This window comes from Pinus tabuliformis, chromosome 3_2 (assembly GCF_031772625.1).
Source record: "Pinus tabuliformis cultivar Carrire ecotype Pingquan chromosome 3_2, CPIR1, whole genome shotgun sequence".
NCBI lineage: Eukaryota > Viridiplantae > Streptophyta > Pinopsida > Pinales > Pinaceae > Pinus > Pinus tabuliformis.
The window spans coordinates 1,277,884,705-1,277,900,854 of record NC_142302.1 but is presented as its reverse complement, the minus strand read 5'-3'; the positions used below and the strand labels follow the sequence as shown (position 1 = coordinate 1,277,900,854).

Below are 16,150 nucleotides of genomic sequence, written 5' to 3'. Positions count from 1 at the left end.
TTCATGTGAAAATGGCGTAGAAGATCACAGGCATACTTGGACTGGGAAAGGGAAATACCTTCCTTGGATTGCAAGACTTGAAGACCAAGAAAATAATGCAAGTGTCCTAAATCTGTCATTTCAAACTTCTTTTTAAGGCTGGACTTCACATGGTTTATAAGGTTGGGATCACAACCAGTAAGGATAAGATCATTAACATAAAGAACAAGAATGATAAGAGACTTGCCTACTTTCTTGGTGTAGACAGTATTGTCAGAATGACACCTAGAAAAGCTAGTGTCTAAAAGAAAGCTATCCATTTTGGCATACCAAGCCTGAGGGGCTTGCTTGAGACCATAAAGGGATTTCTTAAGCCGACATACAAGGCTGGAGTTTGTTTGTATAAAGCCAGTAGGTTGCTCCATATAGATTTCTTCATGCAAGTCCCCATGCAAGAAGACAGATTTAACATCCATCTGATGGACTTCCCATTTGAAAGAGGCAGCAAGGGAAAGAATAAGGAGGATAGAGTTCATTTTGGCAACATGGGAGAAGTTTCAATATAGTCAATGCCTTCAACTTGTGAAAAACCCTTAGCAACAAGACGAGCTTTATGTTTATCAACTTTTCCATATGGTCCATACTTGGTTCTGTAAACCCATTTGCATCTAACAAGTTTTCGTCCTTTTGGAAGAGGAACAAAGATCCCATGTATCATTTGCTAATAATGAACGATATTCTTCATTCATAGCTGCGTCCCAATCTAGATGGCCTGAAGCTTTTGCAAAGGTGTCAGGATCATAATTCGTTGAAGCTTGAGCCAGTAAAGAAGAGGCTCTATCGAACTGAGAACGTGTACGTCACTGATTTGTAGGATTGCCGACAAGAGCACCTGCTGCATCTTGAGTAGCACAGACCCATTTTGGACGCTGAAGGAGAATCTTGAGAAGGTGGGGGAGGATTGTCATCCTCGCTGTCATCATCTGAAGAAGAAATATTTTCAGAAGTAGAAGGGATAGAGAGAGGTGGCACATCTGCCGAACTAGGCTCGTAGGCCGATATATTTTCAGCAAACTTTACATCTCTTCGAGTGATAACATTTTTGGACTTAAGTGGAATAAGTCTATATCCTTTGACATCTTGAGAATATCCAACAAAAATACATTTTTCACTCTTAGGTTCTAAAGCTTTATGTTTCTCATTTGGAATATGGGCCCATGTTTCACGTCCAAAAACACGAAAGTGACTTACATCGCACATCTGCCGAACTAGGCTCGTAGGCCGATATATTTTCAGCAAACTTTACATCTCTTCGAGTGATAACATTTTTGGACTTAAGTGGAATAAGTCTATATCCTTTGACATCTTCAGAGTATCCAACAAAAATACATTTTTCACTCTTAGGTTCTAAAGCTTTATGTTTCTCATTTGGAATATGGGCCCATGCTTCACGTCCAAAAACACGAAAGTGACTTACATCTGGTTTAATTGAGCTCCATGCTTCTTCTGGAGTGATATTCTTTAAAACCTTAGTAGGAGTGTGATTTACTATGTAATTTGCACAGTTAATTGCTTCTGCCCAAAAATTAAGACTAAGTCATTTAGATTGAAGCATACTATTAGCCATTTCCTTTAAGGTGCGATTCTTCCTTTCAGCTACACCATTTTGTTGTGGAGTATATGGAACCGTCTGTTGCATTTGAATTCCATTCTCACTGCAAAAGTTGTTGAATTTGTTGTTAACATATTCTCTGCCATTATCAGATCTTAGCTTAAGAATTTGATGTCCAGATTGTTTTTTAACAAAGGCCTTAAAGGCCAAAGAACATGTTAAATACTTCACTCTTGAGTTTTATGAAGTATACCCAAGTGCGTCTAGAGAAATCATCAATGAAAGTTAAGAAATACTTGTAGCCAGAGAATGAAACAATTGGAAGTGGACCACATAAATCACTATGCACAAGCTGTAAAGGGGCTGAGGCGTGCCAAGAGGCACATTTTTCAAAACTATCCCTATGATGTTTTCCTAGTACACATGTGGAACAAACACCATCTCTGCAAGATACCATTGGAAGACCTGTCACCATATTTTCTTTACATAAATTCTAAAGGGATCGTTAGTTATGTGACCAAATCGCTCATGCCAAAGTTTGTTCACTTCATCATTATGAGCAACAAATACCGAGGGAAGATTTGATGACCCAAAGTTGTTAAACTTATACAACCTTGTAGGATCATCAACAATGCCAGTAGCTAAAATCTGTCTAGGATCTTTGAGGTCCTTAATTACAACATCGTGAGGTGAAGATTCAACGATTTTACCTTCACCTGAATGAGTTATTTGATATACAAATAGAAGGTTGCAGGATAAGGTTGGAACACATAATACATCATTAAATTGACCATTGTCTAGATGAACAGTTCCAATCCCTGCAACACTAAGAGATCTATCAACACCAACATATATGTTTTTGGTGTTACAATCATTTAAAGAAGAAAACATGGATTTGTTTTTGGCATGTGAGAAGAAGCTCCAAAATCAATGAGCCACTCATGAGAATGAGAAGAAGAAGATACACTTAGTGCATAACCAGACCGAGATGCTTGACAACCACATGCAGAAAGTGCTATTCCCGAAGATGAAGTTAAAGTTGAAGTTGAAGAGTGCTCCAAATGGATGTTATGTTTCTTCATTGTTGCTTCCAAAACTTCTATCTTCTTAAAGCATTTGGATTCTATGTGGCCATCTCGATTACAAAAGGGGCAATGTCTATCAGTCTTCTTCCCTTTGTTTTTATTTCCCTCATCATTTTGTTGAAATGATTTTTCATTTTGAGACTGAAATTGCTTAGGACCCTTGTTTGGTTTAGGACCATTCTTTTTAGGATATTGCTTCTTAGGATTCTTTCAATTTGGTTGCCGCTGGGCGGCTAAGGTTTTCTTAGAAGAGTTTCCAAGATTAAGAAGACCAAGATATAAGAGCTTTTCTTGTTCTCTTATTAAAGAATCACAAAAGGCATCAAAAGAGGGGGATTTGTAGTCTTGTCCTTGAGAAATAAAGGCTTCTCTAGTAGAATGGAAGGTGGAAACAAACACAGAGTACGCTGGTCCCAACTTAGTAAGAATGGAATAAATAAGGCTGCCATCTTCTTTCTTAACCTTAACACCTTCCAAGAGAAGTCTAAGAGTCTTGAACTTGGACAAAAATTCTTTAATAGAAGAAAAATTATTGGGGTCCAATGTAAGCAACTCATTTTCGAGTTGATGGGCTCTAATTTCATTTTTAATTCCAAAAACTTTAGTGAGCTGTTTCATTACTTCATTAGGAGTATCAAGTTCTGCGATATGGGATCTAAGGTCTGGAGAAATAGACATCCCTATCAACCCACATACTTGATCTTGCCTATTTTCCCATTTGGCTGTCTTATCTTCATCTTGAGGTTTGGTTTCTTGGCCTGAGGCTATTCTGTAAAGACCTTTACTTCTAAGTAAATCCACAATGTAGGACCACCATTGGAAGTAGTTGGTGCTGTCAAGAATAACTTGGCATGGACTTTCCTTTTTAGCAGGAACCGAAGTTGTAGATGCTGAAACTAAGTGTTCCAATGGAAAGATCTCGAAAAATTTGGCTGATTAAAAAAAAACAGCTCTGAAAACGGCTTCCGGATGAAGAAGTTATGGCTTTTTGAAGAAAAATTGTTGAAGATGCCGACGAGGTGTGTGAATGTGCGGAAATGAATAATAATGTTCTATTTAAAAAAAATCTGCCCCCTTTCCAAACTTAATCTAATTAGCTCACTTTCAAAAAAAGATTTTATGTAACTCACTTTTATAAATAAGTGAGAGTCACTTTTACAATGGTACTTTATGAGCTACCCACTAAATTGTAACTTAAATAAAAGATAAAGAGACTTTAGAATTATAAGTGACTCACTTTTTATAATGGGTGAGAACACTTTTACATAAAGTAACTTTAAAACATAAGTTACATGTGCTTTTTGAAAACATAACTCAACAAAAAGAAAGACTTGAACTCAAGACCTCTATTCTCATAAAGTAACTTTGGACCAAGTGAGCTAGTTTAAAAGGTTAGTAATTTTTGGAAAAGAGTAAGGTTTTTTTTTTTAGTCACTTAAGCTTTGGGGTGCGTGCTTACTTGAAAAATCTCATTTTTTGCCTACAAAACAAAAACCACAAAACCCAACACGGACATACAAAAAAAACAAACCTTACGGCTTGAAGTTAGCTTTAGCCGGAAACTAAATATTTTCCTCAATATTTTTGATTTTCCGAGATCACACTAAGGTGTGGCCGGAAAGAGCATACACATGAGAAAAATCCTTCCTTTCTGTTTCTGATTTGCTCAGATCGCACAGAGTCGCAGGGCAAAGAACATGCGCATAAATGAAAGGTATAGATCCGGTAATAAATAACAGAGAGCTAAGTAAACCGAAATAAACAGAGAGATGAAATAGCTAGAACTGCAAATAAAGACTATATACCTCTAGATCTTAAAAATGATGTAGCTCGGGCTATCAGAAACCTTTTCCCGTGAAACTAAAGGGGTTCCTCACTGGAACAGATGCCCCTAACACAATATAGCAGTCCTCTCGGCTCGAAAGCAGTCAAAAACAATAGATCTAGGAAACGATAGTTCGATGCAATTGTACCGGCTTCAGATTTGGATCACCAATGGATGCAACCCTCAAATAGCTTTGATACCATGTGGGAATTTATAGGGTAAGTTCCTAAGACAGAACACCAAAGGACACTGCTCACAAACAGATCACAGATCAATACACTAGTATTCTTGACGTGGTTAATACCTTCAAAGAGGGAAACAGTGCACAACCTGAGCCAACACGACCACTTCAAGCAATTTATTAATAAAAGAATGAAAATTTACATAAGCTTCTCTCATGAACAGTTACAGTACAAATGACCCTCCATGCTCTTTAAATAGAGGTCATGGACCAATTGGGTGTTAAGCCACGAATCAAGTGTCGGTAATACCGAGGAGAGATTGAATCGTCATATCACTTCATGTCTAGAACATATCGTGACTGTCGGATTGTAAGTTACAAAAGTACATAGTAAAGAAACACACTTTACCTAACTCTACACTAGACCAAGTTATACTTAACTATTTCCTATGTGTCGGAATATCCCAACATTCTTTCAGCAACTTCCTTGGTTGAAAAGAGCTTCAACCCTTTGATCTGCTTCATCTCTTATGTCATCATACCATTATCCCATGAATTCCACAAATTGGAGTTCCTAATGAAACACTTGCTTCCTCTCTAGATTGATGAACCTTCTGATGAAGATTCCATTAGAGAATCTTGAGGATCTTGCATATCTCTATCCAACAGATGTTTCCTTTTGACTAATGTATGATGAGACTTGTCCTAGATGACTTCTTCCTTTTTCCCATAAGTGTCACTTGAGCTTTTAATGAGGTCACTAAGAGCTATATCCTTCATAGTTGACTATCATAGATTTTGTTCCAGACGTCCTTCATGTTTCCTATGGTGATGTTACGAACTCTCTCTTCTAATGCTTTTCCTCTTCCTTGGACTTCCTTCTTTTCAACTTCCTCCACTTCTTCGGTGAAATGGGCTTCTTCTCTATCTTTCTTGTTATTGCCCTTCTTGAACTTAGGACAATCTTTTCTATAATGCTCATAGCATTGAATCTTAGCTATGTTCTTCTTTCTTTCCGACAAAAGTTTGAGCACTTTTTGTCCTCAACTTGTCTTGTTCTATCTTGCATAAAAACCACAAGTTGTTGAATGGAATAGTTTTCTTATCCTCATAGGCATTTGTTACCTTGTTCATCAGTTAGTGCATTTAGAACAAAGGAGATCATTTCCTTATTTGAAATCATCTCTCCTAGATCTTGCAGTCGAGATCTTATGAAGATAACCCTTTATCCTTTGATACCTTCAACAAATGTAAGTGATATGACATTTTTTTATTGTATCTTCAGAGAATAGTTTTCCCAACTCATCATATATATCTTTTGATGTCTCCAATCCCTCTACGAGGGAATCCTTGATGGATTCCATAAGAAAATATTCAGCCCTTAGATCCTTTTCTATGTATTCAGATAATACTTTACCTTCAACTAGCTTGGAGACTTTTTTAATGACTTCATTTTCTTCGAGGACTATTTCTATCCTCCTTTTCCATGCAAGGAAGTTTGATGACCCAACTAGCTTATAGATATCCTTGCAAAACAAAGTCATTTTATCAGATTTAGATTATAGAATAAAAGATACTTACTTGTCGAGTGAAGATAAAATCTTCAACTTGATCCTTTTGTTGATGATGATTGATGAAGATGTCTAGATGCTCCTCGGATGATGTTCTTTAAGGATAAGGAGGTCCTTGCTTCAAAGATGGGGAGATCGCCTTGGAACCTTTTGAAGATGATGACAGTGCCTTTAACCTTCTTTGGATAACTAGCCTTCAAGATACTTTGACTTCTTTGGTGGTGAATGAGTGCAGGTCAGAAATGCTTCTAGGGTTTTGACTCTCTCCAAGATGATGTGATCTTCGTCCTAGAAATGCTTCTCTTGGATGTCTATACTTTGGGCTACCTTGCATTATAGATCTCTTCAACTTGATGAGGGTCTTTGTGGTCTTTTGACTTTCTCCAAGATGATGTGATCTTCATCTTAGATATGCTTCTATTGGATGTCTATACTTTGGGCTACCTTTCATTGTAGATCTCTTCAACTTAGAGGATCCAAAACTTTTGCTGGTGTATACTTCTTCTTCGATCTAGGGTTTGATACTTTGATGTAAATTTTGACTTCACTTTAATATCCTTTAACTTGCTTTGATGCCTTTCTTGAAACTTGATTCTTGAGTGTCTCTTTGATTAGATGCCCTTCTTTGACTTTATCACCTTAGCTCTGATACCATGTTGAGAAATCTAGGGCATCGATAGTTAGGTGATTTCTCTTTAATTAGTCACTGCTTGTGAGTGATTTTTACAGTTTTTGATTACGATCTTCTTCGCTTAAGTTATTAACATTCTTCATCAAACAACTACCAATGCATGAACATAAATAGACAAGAGACAAAATGTAGGCAATGAGCTAGAGCCAAAACCTCTCTCTTTGATAGGAAAATCCACACAAATTCTTCTTATAGAGATTCCAATTAACGGATATCAAGACCAAGACCCTTGATCTATTTGCCACTCCAAGACCAAGACACAAGTTCTATTGACAATCAACCTTCTTCTTGATTCCTCTTCCACTTTGATCTTCTTCGCATCGAGACCACCTTCATTTAATAGTACCGAGACCTTGTCACACACTTGTAACCTTCTTCCTGTGTTAGCACCAAATTCTCTTTGTTGTGGTAGCACCGAATTCTCTTTGATGCAAGACAAAGATTACACCGAGATCCTTACTGTGATATAGCACCGAGACAGTGAGGGGATGTCACTGTGGTATCACTGAAACCTTGTCTACCTTCTCTGCTCCAAACTGCACGATGACCTCTGCAATTACACAAAACTGTAGCCTTTTCCAGCACCGAACTGTAGTCTGCAATCTTCTACAAATTATAGAGGTATTCGGACTTGTCTCTGTACCAGAGATCCGAACTTATCTCTGCAATTGTCCACCCGAAATCTCAGAGAGAGAGCTGAAATTCTGTCTCTGTGGAATAGGCCAAGGTCCCTATATATAGTAGTCTGTCTGTCATAAATAAGCCGACATGACCTTTTGAAGGGATGTGTCTCCATATTAGGCGAGCCAACATGAGTTTCTACTTCATCTTGAGGCTGACTTGAAGAGAACTTTGTGTATGTCTTGGAGGGCTACTAGACCATTCTATTAACTCATATACATTTGTAACATCCCCAAGAAGGGTTCTTCATACATGACATTGACTCTATTAGATTTTTATGACAAATCCTAAAGGCTCTCAATGGGAGCCATCTGAAAAAAATTCTCTTGCTCATGACACCCATGAAGCAAGCATTACAATAATACTTTTATTTTTCTTCTTTTCATCATTTACAAAATTCACAATTACATGTCATTATGAAGATTGAACCTACTTACACTTTTCAACACATGAAACCTAAAATTGAATTGGTTCAAAAATTGAATTGAAGATCAAATTGAAGACTAGTGTGTGCATGAAACACTAGATTCTTAGTGGGTTTGATACTCTCTATGTAACACAATAGGCTTCCATCATTTGATTGGTTAGCTTTGTTATGAACTCTCCATGCTAAATAAATGCACAATTAATAAAATTGGTTGTGATGTACTTTGCTTCTGTTGAACTAAGTGCCACTGCTACTTATTGAACTGTTGTATCATATTTGAACTCAAACTAAAGAAAAACCCTGAATTACTCTTCATGTCTTTTGCATCTCTGGCCTAGCTAGAATCCACAAAACCATGCAACATAACTCACCATCACCTACGTGATTTCATTACACCCTTCAAGTATTGAAGCACTTGCAATATAGTAACCCAATGACATTGCCTTGGCACAAACATGTAATGGCTTAGAGTGTTCACTGCAAAACAAATATGAGGTCTAGTATACCGTGTTTCCGATATACAAAAGAGAACCAAACAACTTTTTATACATTGAAGGATCTAGCAAATTTGAATTTAAGCCATCATGTAACTTCAGATTTGGAACCATGGATTTGGCTAATGGTTTACGTTCAATCATACAAATTGCTTTATGATCTCCATTGTGTACTTCCTCTCCCCAAGAAAGTCCTCATTTGTAGCTGGCCAAACTTCTAGACCCAAGATTAATGCATAAAGCTGATGTTCTTCATGTTGAACTTGCTTGCATCTTTTTCTTGCACCATGCTAGGAGCCACTCAAAATTACATGTAAGTATCACGTCATCTACATACATGAACAAAACAAGCAGATCAAGCCCATCAAACAAATAGCAAAGTCTGGGACCTTCAATAGTTTTGGTGAAGCTCAAATCTGTCAGACACTTGCCAATTTTTTAGACCAAGCATGTGGTTCTTGCTTCAACTCGTAAAGCGCCTTCTTCAATCTGGGTACATGGCACTCTTGTCCATGCAACTCAAAACCTCTCAATTGATCAATTTATATCTCTTGCTCAATCAAAGCATTGAGAAACATGGCCTTTACGTCCATTTGATATAAATGCCAACCAAAAATTAATTCTAGAGAAGTAATGGGTTTGATGGAGGTATTCTTCGCAATTGGACCAAAGTTCTGCTCATAGTCAAGTCCCTATCTTTTTGGAGAATCATTTTACTATTAACTGAGCCTTGTATTTCTCTATGTTACCATCTATTGCATGCTTCACCTTCTTCAACCACCTGGAATCAACTGTTCCCTTGCTCACCTACTGCCTTCTCATTACTAGAAATGCTCCGCATCATTAATGGATGACATTAGTGCAGCATGATTCACCCAAAATAACGTCTTTGGAGTTCCAACTTTCTTCTGTGCATACTGCAATGTTTGGGTAAGCCTCAATTGAGAAATGTAACTAGTATCGGTCTTTATAATTGTATATGAGTCATGATGTAATGTATTTGTCAAAAGAGAGAAAATAAAATTTATTGTAAAAGAAAATTTATTTATAAGCATGGGTTTCATGCTTTATTTATTTTATTTCTAGGTCAAAGCACCCATTGAGTGCTTTTATGGCTTATGTCATGAGTCATAGTCCTTTTTGGGCATTATGATCCAGACCGGGATTTGTATGTCAAGAACTTTTTTGTTGTTGTTGAGTCAAAATTGTATTTTATGCTTCACCAAGTCGGCCTCAAGAAAAGACAAATCAGCGTCATTCAAGTAATTTGACTTCACAGTAAGACTATGAAGGTAATGCAATTCAACCTATTTGAGTAATCATCCGATCAAAGAAGATTTCGATTTGCAATTGAAGGAGTGCAGAATAGCAAGAGAAAGGAGTGAAGAAAGCGAGAAGAACAAGGAGAAACCCTAAGTGAAGAAGGAACCCTAGCGAAGAAATTGAAGACCTTTTTTCTCTCTTTTTTGCCACACCTGCAAGTTTCTGGGCTGTAGGAAGGAGGGCCGAAGTTGCAGCTCTGTAGTAGGGCTGAAATCTGAGTTTGTTGCAGGATTGAAATTTGAAGCAGTTTGATTTGAGTTGATGATTTGAAAATGGGGCACTAAAGGCTTCTTGTCAAGCTTACAAGAACCTCTCCCACTTCCAAAGCTTAAATATTCCCAAGATATTATGATTAACCAAATGCGGAATTAATAATGTGCTTGACAATAAGGTGTATGCTTATGTTTATTTTAACTAATTATATGCTTTAAAATCTGTTGTTTGTGCTGATATGTAAATACATGTAATAGTGGAACAATGCAGCAATAAAACAAACACACAGAACAACAATGTAATATGGAGTTCACCCAAAACTCTTGGGCTACGTCTCCTTGAGCTCTAGTCAACTTGACTAGGCTCTCTGGGATTATGGTATAAGTCCTTTTACAAGCTCCACACTCAACTCCACTGGTTTACACAGAACACAATGGGTTTAGACACCATCTTATCCCTGGCTCTGAAGCCCTCAGGCTTTCTGGCTCTGGCTCTCGGCTTTGGCTCTGGCTCTCGGCTCTGGCACGTGGCTCTGGCTCTGCCTTTTGCTTTTTCTCTGTCTCAGCAACTGCTTGCTATGTCTCTGACATTGAGTGGCTTTAAAGCCTATCGGCGCTTGTCTGTTCGTCTCTTTTTTGGGGCTCTCTGGCTCCCGGCCTCTGTCCGTTCAAATCCCCTATGAGTGTTAAACAATCATTGTAAAATGCCTTCAAGTATGGTGGCCACTTGTTTTTAAACGGAAAGGACCATTGGCACGTTTGAAATCCCTAAAAAGTCGTTTCTCTGTTTACACAGAGAAATACACAGAAATGTTGAAAAATTTGCCAAAATGCTTTCTATCGGACTTCAAATATTATTGAATCTGCCCTACAATTCCATCGGGTTCGCTTTTATATCGCTATCGCAAGCCCACCATTGATCTGCGTGATCTCCGATCCAACGGTCAATATCCATTTCGGGCGGCTTATGTGTACGGGGATTACTCGCCCGAAAAGGTAGTTTTCTCTCTCCAGCGCCAAGCCACATGTCGGCCAGTGTATGGGATCGGGCGGAGCCCGTCCAATACCACTTACCGGCTGAGGCCCACCCGAAATCCTGCTCATTACGAAACTCAAATAATATAAGGCTGCGTCTATAAATCTTTCGGGTCCGTCATTTATCGCTTTGGGTGCATTTCCTTTGTATTTCGGTTTTATAGTGGAAATGTGTTAATACACAGAAAAGCTCGACAAATCCCTTTTTATCGGAACTCAAAATTTATAGAGCTGCGTTTATAAAATCCGTCGGGTCCGGCTATCGCAAGTCGCATATTATATCGGCCCTGCTCCTTTGTATCACTGCGATGCGATATATCACATCGGCATTTCACAGTCGCATTGCCCAACGGCCCGGGGTTCTTTCCATTGATTATGGATTATGCCGATCGCCGATGCCGATTCATCGCATATCGCAATCGGCTCCGCTCGGGGTCCCGACATTGCATTCATGCCTGCCTCCGACCCGATATGTCGGAGATCGGTGATCGGGGGTCTCTTCCGCCTCCGCTTTAAGTCCTCTTGGACCCTCTCCGATGCGATTTCCATTTATAAGGTTTTTTTGCCATTTTTAGAAGATTTTGCCTCTTTTTCAAAGGATAAAGGGCAACTTCTTTCTGTGATAACTTTTGCATTCGAGGTCTGTTTTAGCCCATTCAAGTTGTAGTAGATTCAGAATGAAAAGATCTACGCAATGGGACTATTTCTAGGAGCATCCTTGGACTTTCATTTTCCTCTGTGAGGAACATTTAGACTTAGAAGTCTATCCAAAATCCATTTTGGATCATTTGGCTTTTGCAGTTTGGCTAATCATCTTGGGAGGTTGACTTGGTGGTTTGGAGGAGGTCTTTGTTTTGGTCAAAAAGTCTTGGCTGTCGAATTTGATTTGGTTCTAAAGTAAGAGGAAAATTTTTGTGTTTTCCCCTAGAAGAGGGGTTTAGCCCTGATTGAGAGCCTACATCCTATGTCTTTGTTGTGTTGATCTTCATGTACTTATGTTTTTGGTAGCTGCTTGATTATAAGAAGATAAAAGAAGATACAAAAGAAGATAATAAGAATTCAGAGAGATCACAAGTAACTATCAAGATAAGAAAATCATTTTGCCTTTTGATTTTATAACATTGTGACTACCCAAATTGTACGTTAGAATGATAAAAGCTTTAACCCACACCATACAATCTGAGTGGAACCTAGGAAGGTCATCGATTGCGACTTGAGCGACCTACGTCTACCCTTTAGGTCGACTCTCATTTGGATAAAGGGAGGCTTCCCTAAAGAAACTCTGCGGCTAGGTAATAAGGAGCAAGGTGATATCACCATAACTTTCAAAATTGGAACTGGTCTTCAAACCTACCAAACAGGGTTTCAAATCGGAATTGAAATCAAATTGGATTCAATGAATTGTTTTTAAAAAAATACATTAAATAATTATTTTTCAATGAAAAATTTATTTTTAGGATTCCAAACCATTAGAGACAAAATATGCAAAGTTTGTGTTGATTTGGGGTAGCATCAGATGTGCTCTAGCCATGAAAATTGGTGGAAAGGCTAAAGCACATGAGATCTACAAGACCCAAAAATGGTTTGGGCAACTTCTAATTGGTTTGGGAGATATTAAAATGATTAATATTTTTAATGGAGTTCCTAAGTCTAAACTTAGGAAAAATAATTATAAAACATTAATGGGTATTAATATAAAACTGGGTTAGAATGTTCCAAGAGTCATGGATCAAGCCAAATCTAATCTTAGCTGTTGATTGAGATTTAATCTCGATTGTTGATGGACCAACTAGAAAAGTGTAAGAGGAGGCTTGAGGGTCAGTTGGAGATACGCCAGAGTGATTAGTCGTTCATTTTGCTAGAGCGGGGTTGCTAAACAAAGTTGAATCAGTGATCAACAACGAGGGGCAGTGAGTACGAGATAGAGAGGCAGGGGCAATACTGGGAGACCAGCACAGAAGAGGAGAGAGCGAGAGCAACAGTCAGTCCAGGCTACACAGAATTGAGTAGAGGCAGCGCAGAGCCCAAAGAGACTATGTCATCCACGCAGAGGGCAAAGGGAGTGACGCAGAGGCTCCCAAAGGCTGTGCAGTGCCTCAGAGGGCTAACGCAGAGGGTCCTAGCGTTGACACATGTCAGCAGGAGGTTGACGCTGAGGCCAGAAGGGCTAGCGCCGAGCTTCAGTTGTGCCGGAGAGGGTGTCGTGGGACAGGTTTTATGAATACCAATTTCCGGATATAGAGGTATTGCTGCCGTGTATTTTTCTCTGTTGGGTGAGCCGGTTAGACACCTAGTTGTACTCAAATATACTGCATAATAATATAACCCTCAGAAAGCTGCACAGGTTTTCCCGCATTGGGTTTTTCCGGGGACATTTGTCCAAAAATAGCGGTGTCACTTGTGTGCTTGTTTTCTTTCAGTTGATGACCTGTAGATGTTGCGACTCTATTGTGTTTATTTCGGTATTTAATTTATTAAATAACTTGTTCGATTTTTAAACCAGTAGATGAAATAAACCAGCAGAGTACAGGTTATTTTTCTAACGGATGGACTTAGAAAATTCAACAGTTTGCTCATCTATATACCATGTAAGGCTCAATATATCAAAATAGCACCAAGTGCAATACATATCAGCAACAAAATACATAACCATTGAGGCTCTAAATGCCCCCTAGAGTCCAAAAAACATGCTGCAAGCTATTGGGCCACTAGCCTACTACGAACCACTAATCAACATGATCACTTGTCAAACTCATCACCACTACTATAAGTAGGATCATGAACAGGAGCTACATAAACATTATCCTCAAAGTTTTCAGACTCGGATTCCAAAACTTTATAATGTGGCAGAAATTGAAAAAAGCTTAACATGCCTAACCAATTATTTTGGTTAAGGTTACATTTTTGTTAAGGCCATGACCGAGGAGTTCAGCAATAAATACCACCAACATCAGAGGAGTTCAACATTCAATACCACCAACATCAAGGTCCATAAATGGCTTTGTGCTCCGGATTATATGCCAATCCCATACCCTCATACATGATAAAATTCAATGAAAATGTTGTAATCCTGATTCCTACCAATTCTAAAATCCTGAAAACTGTTAGTCTACTGAATATTGAGTGGGATATGAAATTTGACTCTGAATTTTAAGAATTTAGCATTACCATTGATTTCCAGCATTGCCTGGGTTGAGTTAGGATTTTTGTTTAGGAGGGGGAGGGTTGGTTTTATTGCCAAGGGAAGCTGTGAAACAACTATTAGATGTTCATCAAACTGATGGTTCCGTTTTCTCATTATGCTTCAAGATAATTTTGTGCAAAACACTAAAGTTTTGTTAATGAGATTAATTTTGATTTGATTGTGATTCTGGCACATTAGTCTTCCACCTTGCCATGCAGTGATTTTCAGAAAATATCAAGGATATGTAGTATTGGTGGTCAAGAAAATGATTTATATTTTGAAGTTAGTGATAGAAAATTACTTGTAAGCTGGTTCAACATCTTTACTGTAAAATAGATCTTTGTTCTTCGTAACCTGCAGCCTCAAATTTTTATGGGGTTTTCATGCAGGCATAAGCCTCACCATTGACCAGTGGACAGCATTCAAGAAAAGTATACCTGCAATCGAGGAGGCCATACAACAACTTCAATGAACGAAAATGTTCTGTCTGGCACTTATCAGGTTATCACTTGCTATTATAAATCACTTTATGTAGAGTTGTTTCCTGGGAAACATACTAGTATTTTCTTTTTCATTGCTAGGTTATTCATTTCAGGTCGAGATTTACTTAGCAAAATGATACAAGTTGTTGTTGCAGTAGTCGTCAATACTTTTCACTTTTTTATATGGATGGTTTTAGCTTTTAATTATCCTGGGTGTTGAGGCATTTGCATTTGCTTTATTTCGTGTTTGATGGACTGCATTTTAGTTCCAAAAGAAATCTTCTAATGGATGATTGCTTGCAAACAGGCATTTTGATCTGGAGTTCCTGTAGATTCGTATCTTGAGAAGGGAGTATAATTATAGATCTCCAGAACTGTTTATAAAAGATATTTAGTTTTCCCATTTGGAGTATTCTCTATGTAGAATCCTGGTAGATGTGCTGTGGAGTCAAAAAGTGTGCCCATTTTAACCAGATAATTAATTTTGGTATCCATTATGTATGTAATCACTACTACGATCTTGATAATTAATTTTGGTATCCATTATGTATGCAATAACTTCTACCATCTTGATAATTTTACACGGCCATGGACTTTATACCAATTCTCTGGTTCAACTTGCTTATGGCAGCATGCAATTGTGATTAACAGCTGTCCATGTTATCATGCATGAAATTATCTGAATTACAATGGATTTTTCATTGTTCTTTAGTGCTTTTATAGTTTGAAAGAGTGATTTTCATAATTGCTAAGATTTTGAACTGTTGGTATTGGCCATGTTCTCTAACCAACTTTACCTTCAGCATAGACGCGAGCACTGGGGTATTTATTCTGTTAAATTTACCCAGGATTTCCACTTGGCCTCATCCATTGAGATGTCCATGAATCTGGTCTCAGTGGTAAGTTAACTGGCTGGATGGTCATAACAACTTCTTTGACTTCTCTTTGGGGGGTTGCTAGTGTGAGTGAGCACTGAAGGATTGGCAAGTTTTCTAGGAGGGATTTACTGATTCACAAACTTTTTAGAAATTAATGTTGGAGCAATGTTTTTCCAAGTCAAGTTCATGTGCAGGAATAATTTGACGTAGTAGGAAGCCTTCAGTGTAGATGCCATCACCAAAGGGTATCTATTCTGTTAAATTTACCCAGGACTTCCACCTAGCTGTGTCCGTTGATATTTCCACTCACCTGGTCTTGGATGCAGTATTAACTTCATTGCCTGCATAATCATAACAACTCTTTTGACTTCTCTTTGGGGGTCTCTGACCATGAGTTTGAGCACCGAAGTGCTTTGATTTAGCCAATGAATCACAAGCCACACAAAGGTTTATTGTGTGTTTTAGCTTTGAATTGTGTTAGTATTTACAA

The 16,150-nt window shown here is 38.2% G+C and overlaps 1 protein-coding gene across 1 annotated transcript in view; it reads left to right on the top strand.

Annotated features, from left to right (window-relative positions):
- LOC149185410 (RNA polymerase II transcriptional coactivator KELP-like) overlaps positions 1 to 15,405 on the top strand; it is a 102,476-nt gene extending 87,071 nt beyond the window's left edge. Inside the window, exons 3-4 of the mRNA XM_089417924.1 lie at positions 14,690 to 14,801; positions 15,090 to 15,405. Coding sequence (XP_089274050.1) covers positions 14,690 to 14,772 — 83 coding nt within the window. The 3' untranslated portion in view covers positions 14,773 to 14,801; positions 15,090 to 15,405. The remainder of the gene's footprint in view (positions 1 to 14,689; positions 14,802 to 15,089) is intronic.
- Positions 15,406 to 16,150: the final 745 nt, after the last annotated feature.